Genomic DNA, 14,030 nt, shown 5'->3' on the forward strand with positions numbered 1-14,030 from the left:
AAATTCTATAAATCAGGAGAAGGAAAATGCTGGAAATTCCAAAAGAAAATTGGAAATTTCTATCATTGCTGGTGGACATGCCCAAAAGTAGCCGATTATTGGAATAAGATATATGACAAAATGAAAAAGATGATGAAATGTACATTCGAGAAAAGTCCTGAAATTCTTTTATTAAGTCTGATCCCATCCAATATACCAAAGGATAGAGTAAATATCTTACTCTATGCAAGTGCAGCTGCCAGGATTCTAATTGCAGCAAACTGGAAAGGAGATAGATTACCAACGGTTCAAGAGTGGCAGGAAAAATTAATAGATTATTTGAGGATGGCGAAACTAACGGCTATAATCAGAAATGTATCTAGGCAAAAAAATTATGCAAGAATGGAAATATGTCCAGATTACCTGGAGAAAGAAAAGTTAGAAAACAATTTAGTGATGTGCTTAGAATAAAAACATAAGAAGAGAAAACATAATAATAGATAATTGAGAGATCTGTAAATAAGTAAAGTAGGAGATATAGCAATAGACAAAGAATACATAAAGGGAAGCGTGCTGTAAATAATAGGAAGTATTTTTCCCCCTTTTCCCTCTCTTCCTTTTCTCTTTTTTCTCTTCTCCCCCCCTTCTTTGTGATGTTGATTCATTTATGTATGCTTTTTTACCAATTTTGGTGTGAATGTTTTTTGATACTATGTAAATGTGGTAATTTCTTTTGATATTTCTTTGGCTTTTTACTAAATTACTTTTTTTTGTTTTGTTTTGTATCTTTTTAAAATTATCTGAATAAAGAATTTTAAAATTAAAAAAAGAAAGAAAAAGAAAGAAAAAGAAAGAGCAGTTCAATTTTCAAATTACAAACAAAACCAAAAGGATATGTCCAAATGATTACTGGAGCATGTTTCCAAATTTTAGAATTGCTCATATGTGGTCTTTGTTGCTTATTGTGTAGTGGGTAGGGAAGATATGTAGAATTAGTATACATACCTATTGGGTAAGTGATGACTTCCAAAAGCAGTGCTCCCTCCAGGGCCTACAAAAAGTCTTAGCCCTTCCTCTGAAAAAGAAAAAGTCAAATTTCATAACATGCAATGTTATCACACTTGACTTGGATGTCAGAATAAGCTTGCAGAACTCCATTTGTGGAATGGACCTTTCCTGCCCCCTTCCTTTGCGGTGCACTTTCTGCACCCATGAAAACCCAAGCCCCAGGATTCAGAAACCATTGGGAATGATGTGGGAGACTCCAAGTGGAAAAGGGAGTTAGCAGAAGTTGCAGATCCTCCCTCACTTGTGTGAGCAGAGTTGTCTTCTCATGGTAGGATCACTTTGGACCTAACTCATTTGGAATGCAGGCCCACTCAGGAATGAGGAAATTTGGAGCCAATATTTAAACAGGTTTTTCATTTTCCTGTGCTTTACAAACCTTCTGCACTTGAGTCCAAACTGAAGTCCTGACTCTGCAATATTTTTTCAACAATATCGTCTGCATCCACTCTGGTGGCATCAACCCTCTTTAGCTGTGATTCCACAGAATCCTGTTTCACTGGGTGCCTATGAAATATTTATTATATATAACATTTAGATCACAGTGTAACTCTAAAATACTTCTGCATAAGTAGTTGAGCAAACTGGAAAAAGTATTTTGCAAGTCTTGTACCTGCTGAATTTTTCTGAGGTTGTGTCTTTCACGGGCACTTCCAAATTATCCTCAGTCCTTTTGGTTTCATCTTCTTCGCATGGCTCCAGAATACTACCTATACCAGTTGACGTGCTTCCCACAGAAGTATTTCTCTTATGACAGAGATCAGAGAAACTGGATGATCTGGAGTGGCAGGTGCTATACCCTAGAAGAGAATGATTCAGAACTACTATTTTGATGCCAAGGCTTATACTTTACTGAATTGCAGGATTTTGGTTTCCACTTCTACCTTAAATATGACACTCATGTCAAATATTTGGGATTCATTTGGTTAGTGAAAGAATCACAAAATAATTTTACTTTGAATACATCAAAGAGGCAGCCACAGTATCAAATAACTTAAAAACAATAATTAAAAAATGAGATGCACATGACCATCTATGAACATGACATTTTAGAAAGAATAAGGAGTCAGGTCTATGTTCCCAAGGCAATTCTAATCTAGAAATAGGCACAACGAAGAAAGGAGAAAAATGGAGGCAGGGGAAGACTGTATGATTAGCACAGTTAAGTACACTAGTGTTCAGATTGGGCCAGCAATTACTGAGTTAAATATATAAATGAGACAATAGATTCAATTCAGTTTAGGACGGGTGGGTGGGGTGGAAGGGACTTCTTAGAATGAGAGGCAATCAGATTGCAGTTTTTACCTATTCTAAGGCAAAGGGGACAGAAGGAAATTCTTCAGAGCTCTGCTGTGAATCTGGAAGTCATTCCTTGCACCAAGACACTGGCATTGCAATGTACTGTAGCTTCATTACCACTTAGGATAGCTAGTTAACAAGCCGAAGCTTGTTTTCTACAGATATCCAGGGAAAAGACTATTAGGGGACTGAGGATAGGCCAAAAGCCCTTGTGGGTCCCCATGGAACATATATTGGTTAAGATTATGAAGGGAAAACTTGCTCCTTTCTTGTCCTGTATGGCTAACTCTCTGCTTAATATACTTCTTCCAGAGAAGGGGCTCAAAGAAATAATTAAAACGGCAATTTGGTTATGTATGTAAGGTAAAGGTAAAGGGACCCCTGACCATTAGGTCCAGTCGTGACCGACTCTGGGATCGCGCTCATCTCACATTATTGGCCTAAGGAGCCGGCGTATAGCTTCCAGGTCATGTGGCCAGCATGACAAAGCCGCTTCTGGCAAACCAGAGCAGCACATGGAAACGCCGTTTACCTTCCCGCTGTAGCGGTACCTATTTATCTACTTGCATTTTGACGTGCTTTCAAACTGCTAGGTTGGCAGGAGCTGGGACCGGGGAACAGGAGCTCACCCCGTCACAGGGATTCGAACCGCCAAACTTCTGATCAGCAAGCCCTAGGCTCAGTGGTTTAACCACAGCGCCACCTGGGTCCCTATGTATGTATGTATGTATGTATGTATGTATGTATGTATGTATGATTATTATTAAATTTGTATACTGCCCTATACCCACAGGTCTCAGGGCGGTTCATAGCATAACATTTTTAAAACAGTCTCTTTGACTACTCTGACTAATATCTTCCCCCATTCACTCTGACTGATTTGCATCATGTGTAAGGTAAAGGGGCCCCTGACCATCAGGTCCAGTCGTGTCCAACTCTGGGGTTGCGGCGCTCATCTCGCTCTATAGGCCGAGGGAGCCAGTGTTTGTCCGCAGACAGCTTCCGGGTCATGTGGCCAGCATGACAAAGCTGCTTCTGGCGAACCAGAGCAGTGCACGGAAACACCGTTTACCTTCCCGCTGGAGCGGTCCCTATTTATCTACTTGCACTTTGATGTGCTTTCGAACTGTTAGGTGGGCAGGAGCTGGGACCGAGCAACGGGAGCTCACCCCGCTGCAGGGATTCGAACCGCCGGCCTTCTGATCAGCAAGTCCTAGACTGTGGTTTAACCCACAGCGCCACCTGGGTCAACAAGCATAATTTGCTTTAAGTGCTTGCATTTCACTAAAGAAATGCAAGTTTGTCTTGCTTCACTTCGGCTTTGACACTCTACTTACAAATTAGTCACTGACATTTCCTTTTAATTGGCATTGCTCCTGGTATTTTAAACAGCAGCCTGACATATTTGAAATCTCCTTTAAGGAAAGGGCTGTGTTAGAACTTCTGCTTTGCATGCAGGAGGTCTCAAGTTCAACCTCTGTCATCTGGGAATGTACCTTGTCTGAAACCCTAGTGGATAGCTGTCAGTCAGTAGAGACAATACTGAGCTAGGTGGACGAATGGTTTGACTCAGTATAAAGCTTTTCCTATAATGGAGGTTCAGTAGAAAGTGTTAGCCGTTTAATTTCACAACACAGTTAAAAACAGAGGAGTAGCATTTTTAAAAGTACTGTAATGCCTACCCCTTTGACCATTTTTGTAATTCATGTAATTCATGTCAAGAGTGTGCTTTTAAAATGGCTTCCACATAAAAGCCTTTGCTGTTAAAATTGTTTTCCTATTTTTACTTAAATTGTCTGTAAATCCATCACAGCTTATAAAAAAGCAGGTAATTAATCTCACAGAAGTTTTTTTTTTTTTGCTAAATCTACTGAAGTAATTAATAGTGCACATCAAGAAACCTCCTACCTGAAACTTTTGAATGCTGGCTTGCATAGCTGGAGGTTCTAGAATGCCCACATGCTCCAAGTTCATCTGGGACAGACATGCTCTTGGTTGCGAGATCTGCAAAAAATGAGGATCAAGCAACTCTGCTGCCAAATTACTTCCTCAGATTAATCGTCCACATTGAGTAGTGATAGACTTGCTTAAAGCATACACTTTCTTCAGCGGGTAATTCTCAGTAGTTTTAGCCATTACATTATATCAAGGAAGTAACATACAGATGAAATTATTGCACCAGTTTTTCAAATTATTTGTGTGGTTTTGACTATTTTGTTTTCCTGATATAGTTTTCTAAAATGGTCAAGAGCTGAAATGGAGAAAGATTAGAGAGTTTTTATGTAGGAGACATGGGCTATATAACGATAGAGGGGTAATTTCTGCTGGTTCAGACAGCACAACACCAGTGGCCATGCCATGGGAGAGAGAAGGTAGGAGCACTGACAGGGAGAGAGTAGTGGTTTCAAACAACAGCAGAGGTTTGAATAAAGCAGGGATGGAAAAATACTGCGATGAAATAGTGGCAATTTTAAACAATGACATAGTAGAGTGAGCAGGTGCTGACACTGGGTTGGGGAGCAGCTGTTTAAAACAAGGTTTGAGTACAGCAAGAAGTGAGTAGGGAAAGGTTCTGTTGTGTTAGCTTTCTGATGTTAGTTTCTGTGTTGTACCCATCTCTGTTATTTTTCCTTATTTTGCACTAGTTTAAAAAACAAACTCCCCAGTGCTTCTCCATCCCTGCTTTATTCAAACTTATGCTGTTGTTTAAAACCACAATTTTCCTCTCAGTGTCTCTCCACCCCTGCTTTACTCAAACTTCTGCAATTGTTCGAGTACAATGAGAAGGAAGAGACACTGCAAGGGAAAAATAGGCAACATTCCATTGTACCTTCCCACAATAAAGTATTTCACTTCTGCTACCATGTGTTGTCTTTAGTATGAATTGTGCCGGGTGTGTGTGTGTGTGAGTAGGAGCACAGCACAACCCCTAGTTAAAAAAACAACCACTTGTATACTGCAATTTCATTTTAAAAAGTCCAAGTGGTTTACAGCAATTATCTATACAATAAAACCACATAGAACCTAAAAGCCACAGTTTGCTGGCTACCTACTGCAGAAAGCTTTTTTTCTTGTCTTCATAAGCCTAGCAACATAAAAAATTCAGCAAATATTTAAATTTATTACAGAAGGCACCTATTAAATATCTGTTTGAAAAGTATTTCATAGGATTGGGCCAATGATACTGACACTGAAGGCTCTGTCTTGTGGACATCAGCTGAACCTCACCAACTCTAGGAACAACCAGCAATGTTCCTACAGGTGATCTTGATAATCAAGCTGGGATTGTAAGTGTTCAGGCAGTCAAGAGTGCAGTGGGGTACTGCATGTTTGAATACTGCCCCATATTAAGAACAACCTGCACAACTGGTGCTGCAGGAAGGAGAATCAAACCCCCAACAAGTTAGCTCTCTGTAGACAAGGTTTTCAAATTGTGGAGAATTCAATCATGCAACTACTCTAGGAGCTCTCAGAAATGATGCAATGCTTTTCCTAAATGTGCATAGTACCCCTGAGGTACACCTCTTAGTTATACCTGAACAGGTTTTTTGTAGATAGACTCCGTATAAAAACAATTATGCCAAAGTGCAGTTTTCAACTTATAATCTAATACCAAGAGATGCCTGCGTTAAGTGGCATTCCCACTTATCTAAATGAAATTATTCTTTTTTATTTTCCCCAGGCTCCCTACCCGATATAGTTAGATGTGATGATTTTGTATTCTCTGCTCCTTTTCTGTCTTCATTTAGGGATTCTGGTTCTCCAGCAATTGCTATAGACATTGCTGTGGATGGGGGCCTGGAAATGAAACAAACAGACTGAGATTAAAACTGGTCCTATCTGTGTTTGCCTAGGAGAAACAAATATGCATTTCACATATACTGCAAACAAAATCCAACAAATTCAAAACATTTCCCCCCAGAATTATACAATATTATCTTTTTCAGCGCCAGGAAGACCCAAATAACTGTTAATTTGTAGATTTCATCTCTCTAAAAAACCTTTTTATTTAGCATCTTGGAAAAAAGCAGGATTTGCAGAACAGTGCCTATAGCAGTTAGTAGTTCAGGGTCTTGTAAGTGATGTTTTTACAGCTGTTTCATGGCTTGTATTGAGTTCAATACTAGTTTAAATAAATAGAAGATTTATATTTGCCTTCTCCTTATGTAATATGTCAACCTAGCACTTCCTATTGTTTTCTACTATCATAAAAATCTAAAGCAGTGTTTTGTGCATGCTATGACATACTCTGTAACACCAAACATAGCCATGCAAGGTAACATAATTGTTGCAAACCAAATAAAACAGCAATGTCCTGAACAGTGTGTAAGGCAGATTTAAAGCAAACAGTAAGCCTTTCAAATAAATAAATGTCATTATTCCAGGACTGCACAAGTTGTAACCCATCAAGTAAAATAAATACGGTATATTCCCAGACTGCACAAAGGGTAAACCCACCAAGTCACATGCAGCCCACTACTCATCTATTGTGGCATGCCAGAAGCCTAACACCTCTCCCCCCCCCCACAGCAACATGCAGTACTTGCATGCATGCAGCAAAAATAGTTTTATCAGAATCTTGATAAACCACTATACTGTTTAAAACACTGCTGATGTGTCTCTCATTTGTTTCAATGGGGTTCTGCAAGACCATATGTGCTATTAAAATAGGGTTGTGCAGCTGCAGTGCTTGATGTATGCTCTCAGGCACCCTCATAAAACAGAGAAACCAATTTTAATCATTCTACAAAATGCTTTTCTGACTGGGTGAATTAACATCAGAAAGAACCGCCATCTGGATCATCTAAAATGTATGGCGTACTTGAAAAACAGTTCTTTTAATTTTTAAAAACTGAGCAAAATTGCCCAGCAGCCTTGAAAATATGAAATACCTTCTATAAAAGCAAGATTTTTTAAACTAGTAAGCTAGCATCAGGCAATTTGTGACTATCAATGTGGGGAGCAATGTGTCTGGTTCTCATCTCTTGCTCGGTTCCAAGGGGCAAATCCAGCCCCAAGGTCCTTCTAGCTGTCCCTGGGCAAAGCCTTGGATCCCAACGCCACCATCTCTACACACTATTATGCACCACGTATTAAAATTGAGATGCAGGCAATGAACTGTTAAGTCCACAATAGGCCCTAGAGAAGTCCCTCCATAGATTCCCATATACTAGCAAACTGTTGTAAGAGCTCTGCCAAAGCCTATGCTATTGTTCATCCACAGCGATGAGATTAAAGAGGCCTTTCCTCAGGGTCACTGCCAGGCATGGACCCAATAACACAAATTGGCATGTGGTAATTTTTATATATAGATGCAAATTTAAGTCGCTGAGTAGATTAAGATGTATGGCTAGAGTCTGCCTTTGTAGAATGTCTAGCATCCCTATACGCAAATTTTAAAAATGTGAGGGAGGAAAAGGCCAGAAGAAAAAGGGAGTAGCACAGTAGGTTTGAGCCCCAACAACAAACCTACGTTTCCATTAATGTCACCATGTCTGCCAGTGAATCAGGGGGCTTAGCAGTGTCCTCCAGCCCTTGCTGAGTTCCAATTAGACTCCTTTCAAACAAGAGCTGCCACCATACTTTCTATGGTGCCAATGGTCTCAGTATTAAAAGTCCTCTCAAAAAAAATCACAATGCACATGGAATCGTTTGCTCTTTCTGCTTAGTTCCTGGTTGCACTCACTCAGCTTCTCCTACACTGGACATGTGCTCTTAAACATGCCCACACATTTTATTGGATGCCACGATTGCATAACCACTCTCTTGTCCATTCTGAACAGAGGAGAGGTGTAATGAGCAAGTGTAGCAGTGACCGATGTAGGTGTCCCCCTCCCTAATTGTGGTTCTGTTTCTTTATCTGCTCCTTCAGATGTGGCATCCGTTCGTCTTATGCGATATCCCCAGAACATCCCCTTTGTGATGGGTACCCAAGACACACTCTCAAAATTCTAAATGTGTGCCCTGGCACAAAAAGGTTGCTGATCCCTGCTTTTTTTTGGGGGGGGGGAGCACATTTGCTTGCCAGAGCAGTAGTAAAAGAATGCCACCCAGCAGAAACATTATAGTAATGTTTGCAGAAGAACTAAAGAGACTGGTTTGGAAACTAGCCCTTTGCTAACATAAAGTTAACCATTAAACTCAAGATTTTAGTGATATGAGTTCCAGCAACTCTTTATCAAGGAACTATTGTGTACTCAGTTATTATACAGTTCATCAATCATGATGGAATGAAGATGCTATTGGAATATAAGTGCTCGCCTCAGCACATTGTGTTTCAGTGCAAAATCAAAATGTTAATTCTATTTTAAAATAATAGGATAGCTTTTAGTGGCCTCAAAGGAATCTCTGCCATAAGGTAACACAGATAACACTCAGTACCAGTGATGGTTGTAGACAAGCTAATAAATCTGACCCAAATTAAATAAAGGAGTGTGCAATCTAGAAAGCTTCAGCAAACAGTTACTCACTAAACTGGCTATCCATACAAGATGCCTTTCAAGCTGAACCAAACTAAGATTTCAATTTTTAATGGGATTATTTGCATTCTAAATGAGAGATTGTTGTTGTTGAGTCGTGTCCGACTCTTCGTGACCCCATGGACCAGAGCACACCAGGCACTCCTGTCTTCCACTACCTCCCACAGTTTAGTCAGACTCATGTTGGTGGCTTCGAGAGGTAGTGGTTTAAAATTAAGTAGTTAATTGAATGGATTTACTCCAAGTAGGACATCTAAGGTATTTTAAAAGTATTTGCCTAAAAAAGCAGGACCATTGCAAATATGTGTTTGCAAAGTGGCCATCAAGCCAAGGGTTGCCCCATGTCTTGTAGGAAACAAGCTTACACCTAATCTTACTACAGTATTACAACAACTCATGAGTTAAGTTGTATTATCTTCATATAACATTTTCACAAAACTGATTTTACAGAACTCCGACAAGCTATGAGCTTTTTGTTGTTCTTCATAGCTTTCTGGGGGACTAATAGAATTTAAGGCTGCAAAAAATTGTCTTCTGAACACTTCTTCTGCTTGAGGCAAAAGTGACATCTGTTTATAATACTCTAGCACCAATACATTCTCGTTTAAATTTATCTTGCCCAGAAATACCAACTCACAAGAGAAGCAATTTTTTTAAAAAAGAGCCTCACTTATGATTAAGAATTTATGCTGTACTACAACACCTTTAAAAAAACAAAAACAAAACTACTGTCTACATTTAACTTTTGCAGCATGGCTGATGGAAATAAAAGCTTCCCAGCTGCATTTCTACGGTACAATTAGACCACTCACCAAGCTGCATGACTCATCGCAAAATACCTCATTAGTCTAGAAATCCATCCTAACCACATTTTTCCTTTTGGTGCAGTACACGTAAACAGTCTGCTGGAATAGGCATGCGCAGACACAGGGCCCTTTAACACTCCTGAAGCTGAAGACCAACAGTAAAATTTACAGCATCATTAATCCCATGCACTTTGTTTTATATCCTTAATTCTAGGCATGCATTTGTTTTGCTGAGGCTCACTTTAAGAGACTCACTTTATTTTAAGAAGTATTTAACACCATTTACACCAGGCACCCCCAAACTGCGGCCCTCCAGATGTTTTGGCCTACAACTCCCATGATCCCTAGCTAACAGGACCAGTGGTCAGGGAAGACGGGAATTGTAGTCCAAAACATCTGGAGGGCTGAAGTTTGGGGATGCCTGATTTACACTTTCCAGAGATTAGAATTCACCCAATTTATACTCAAGAATTTGTACACTATTACAACTGCTTTTTTTTGTCCCAGGGATGGGGACAGGGACTGGAGTTTTGAGACAACTGCTGTGATTCAGAATCCTGAATGTGAAAGACCTGTGCAAGTTCCAACATTATTGTTCAAATTCTATAGACATGCTAAACCAATCCAGATTCCATTTAACTCTCCATAGCCTAATGTGTTCTTCCATGAAGATAGGCTAGCAACTAGAAAGGCTATAACCAAGCCCACCTCCCTCACAAAGTGTGTACAGTAAGCCCACAGGGTTTATGCAGGGTTTGCGTTCCAGGGATAGTGTCTAAAGCCAAAATCACGTATAGTCAAAACATACTGGGTGCAATGGTGGGTGTGATTGTCATACCTCCAGTTGCTAATGTGACCCGTGCTGGAGGCACATTCGCAACCCACAGTGTTCATAGCCTGAAGTGCTGCGTCTGCGCACGCGCGTGATGCAATTCAGCAGTTCTGCGCATGACGTCATTTTGCGTTTCTGTGCATGCACGAGCGCCGCAACCCGGAAACGCACAACCCGCAATGTTTGTAACCCGAGGTATGACTGTATCATATGTTAACTTACGTTTTGAAGCATGGGTCTCCAGACATTAGCTGCATGCTGATCAAGACCTGTAAGTTAGGAAAAATGAATAAAAATAAAATTAGACTCAAATACCAAGAAGCATGAAATGGGAAAATCCATGTCAGACATCTTATATGTGAGTGGCTTAACTCACATGTTTACTGTGAAGACGAATGACACAATTAACAGTAAACCTATCTGCCAACTAAAAATATTCATGTAAGTTAATAATTATAGTTAGCCTGACAGAAGACAGCTTTTTAAAAGACACAGAATGGGCAAACATGCTGTCCATAAAGGCAATCATATAATTTATATTATAACTAGCCATTTCAGAAGGAAAATAATTGCAACAAGTGAATATTACACTTCCAGAACAAATTTATTTTGGCAAAGTTCAGCAGTAAGGAAGTGGAAAGTGTTTTTTTACCTTTTCCTGGCTGACTATATTACAAGCCATGACTGATAGCAAAACTGGCAAATTCTCCCTAATATTGGGCAAACAAAAAAGCAATCTTGAAAATTAATTAATTCTCTAATTAGGTTAGTTCATCCTATTTGCATGGCTGCATTTACATAAAACATATTTAATTATTTTCCTCCACTAGATTTGAACTGCATTGTACTTGAACATCAATTTCCAAACTAAATGAATGCTATCCTTTGCTTTCCCATTCAACATTATGGAAAAATACTATTCTAAAAACAATGGAAAACAGAGAAAAAACACACACAATTACTTTGAGAATTGAATTATCCTGCCTTGTGTTTTTGGTATCATAACCTTCCAGTAAACAGCGACGAGTGGTATTTCCTGATCCAGCAAACTCTGCCAAGTTGAGGTCTGCAAAACCCAGCTATTGACAAAAGATTAAAAGTCAGCAATGACAGAACCATCAAGGGAAACAAACAGTTTAGGCATCAAAGCATTTGTACTTTAAGAAAGAAGTTTCTCATAAGATGACAAAAGGAAAAGCAGGACAGTTTCCTTAGTGCTACAGAACTATTCCTTTTAAACAGTATTTGCAACACCCAGTATCCTTAAGGATAGGAACTATAAATCTGCACAGTTCTTTAAATTAAAATTACATATGTGTAAGTAAAAGGAGGGGACGCGGGTGGCACTGTGGGTTAAACCACAGAGCCTAGGGCTTGCCGATCGGAAGGTCGGAGGTTCGAATCCCCACGATGGAGTGAGCTCCCGTTGCTCGGTCCCTGCTCCTGCCAACATAGCAGTTGGAAAGCACGAAGTCCAAGTAGATAAATAGGTAAGGTAAACTGGCGGGAAGGTAAACAGCGTTTCCGTGCGCTGCTCTGATTCGCCAGAAGCGGCTTAGTCATGCTGGCCACATGACCTGGAAGCTGTCTGCGGACAAACTCCAGCTCCCTCAGGCTATAGAGCGAGATGAGCGCAGCAACCCTAGAGTTGTTCGCAACTGGACCTAACAGTCAGGGGTACCTTTAAGTAAAAGGAGGTGAGGTATTGTACTGATATGGTTGTGTCTTTACCTTTGCATAGGCCTTCCCACCTTTTAATTCCTGCAAGAATAACCAATGGTTATGGTTTAGTAATCACTATTTTCTGATGAAAAATGTCAAAGAGCTAACACACAGCATGTGACATAAACATTTAACACACAGCAAGCAATACTATTGAATATTGAGGAAGTTTTATAAATTGTAATGGGTTTCCCCAAGTCAAGAAAAAACACATTTTGAGCCCCTACAATATTATCAATGCTATCAATAGTAAGGTAAAAGTAATTAAGTTGTGTAGCTCTTCTCCTTTACAGGCACAGTAGATCAAGATAATCAGAGAAGACCTTGCTGATGGTGCTGTGACCTGTGGAATGTCATCTAGTGAACAAAAGCAGGCTATCTCTGTAGTTGCACATCCCCTCTGGGAGCCATCGACTGTTGGGTGCCTGTTTACACAGGCTGTCTCTCATCATTAGCACTGACCCAATTGCCCTAGGTTATTGATATCTATAGTGTTTCTTTTTATATACCTTTGTTTCTATTTTTTTTTAAGAAAAAAACATTTCTACCCTTATAAACTGCTCTGCAATTACTTGTTAATGGTAAGCAATATAAAAATATTACTAAATAAGTAAGACAAATTAATAGTTTCTTCTAATCTTTGATTACTCACTATTTTTGGCAGTGTGATATTTATAGAGAATTCTGTTAATTATATTTGGTGAGATCAATAGAAATAATATAATTAGAGTCTGGATGTACAATAAGTAAACAGAGTTAAGTTGCCACAGCATAAACTAAAATCCAAATATCAGAAGAAGAGAATGGTCATTTTTACCTTCCGAACAGACACTCTGCAGATGCAGGGGTCCAAGACCCCTGTAGTGGCACTTGCACTCATTTTACACATAAACAAGAACCTCTTTTTCCAATGGACACAGTTTGCCTGCACCACTTCCCTGTGAATAAAAAAAAGCAAAACATTGAACATCGACAAGAAAAACAACGTTTTCTACAGAGGTAGGGTTGTCATATGTCCTCTTTTTCCAGGACACACCTTCTTTTTCATGGGTATGTAAAATGAGAGTAGTCATAGAAATCCATAGTTAAAAGTAGAAGTCGGCAAATGTATCCTCGTTTTTGCTCTGTGGCAGGGCTTAATTTTAGTTTACACAAAACCAAGTTTCTCATTATGTATGGACCAGGGAAAATGGTTTAAAAAGAAACTCTGCTTAGTTTAGCAAACCAGCTTCATAACCCATGGGTTGAAGCTGACTGTTATGTAACCTAACAGAAGTTGTTTTAAATCACAATCATGGTTTCATATATGTACAAGAACCAGTTAGGTTTTACAGAATATGCAACTTAACTCTAATAAAGTCCTCCCAGGTGCACAGGAGGAAAACATGGGAAGGGGAGGGCAGGAACCCAAGGTACATGGTGGCTCCTTTCTGTTCATGCACATAGCACTAAACCATGGTTAAGAATTACAGGATAACAAAACAAATTTATACTCATGGCTCCCTCACAAATGAACCAGGATGACATCTTACTCAACTGTAACAACCTGACTGTAAGAACTGGTTGGCCCTTTGCCAAACTTTTGGGTTGCTTTCTGCTCTCCTCTGCTATTGTATGTTTTCCCCAAACAATGGCCTTTAGTTCTTGTTCTGCTGTATTGTATTGTATTTTGATTTTATGACTATGAACCATATTTGGGGACCTGTGTGGAGCTGAAAGGCATGGAAATTATTTTTATAAATAAATTCACACTTAATAATGTTAAGGTATGAATAACTATAATGTGAAGACTTTGCATTACCCTCTTCACTTTCATGTCTTGATTCCTCCCAGGTTACATATAAAATC

General features: G+C 39.4%; 1 protein-coding gene across 2 annotated transcripts in view; it reads right to left on the reverse strand.

Annotated features, from left to right (window-relative positions):
* EEIG2 (EEIG family member 2) overlaps positions 1 to 14,030 on the reverse strand; it is a 31,153-nt gene that overhangs the window by 4,355 nt on the left and 12,768 nt on the right. Inside the window, exons 2-10 of one of the 2 annotated variants that reach the window (XM_035122171.2) lie at positions 13,000 to 13,120; positions 12,192 to 12,221; positions 11,423 to 11,539; positions 10,683 to 10,729; positions 6,035 to 6,141; positions 4,252 to 4,347; positions 1,658 to 1,844; positions 1,424 to 1,551; positions 985 to 1,054 (exon numbers count right to left, since the gene is read on the reverse strand). In XM_035122171.2, coding sequence (XP_034978062.1) covers positions 985 to 1,054; positions 1,424 to 1,551; positions 1,658 to 1,844; positions 4,252 to 4,347; positions 6,035 to 6,141; positions 10,683 to 10,729; positions 11,423 to 11,539; positions 12,192 to 12,221; positions 13,000 to 13,120 — 903 coding nt within the window. The remainder of the gene's footprint in view (positions 1 to 984; positions 1,055 to 1,423; positions 1,552 to 1,657; positions 1,845 to 4,251; positions 4,348 to 6,034; positions 6,142 to 10,682; positions 10,730 to 11,422; positions 11,540 to 12,191; positions 12,222 to 12,999; positions 13,121 to 14,030) is intronic. The other variant, XM_035122169.2, reaches the window with a different exon arrangement.

This window comes from Zootoca vivipara, chromosome 7, assembly GCF_963506605.1.
Source record: "Zootoca vivipara chromosome 7, rZooViv1.1, whole genome shotgun sequence".
In the NCBI taxonomy this organism is placed as follows: Eukaryota; Metazoa; Chordata; class Lepidosauria; order Squamata; family Lacertidae; genus Zootoca; species Zootoca vivipara.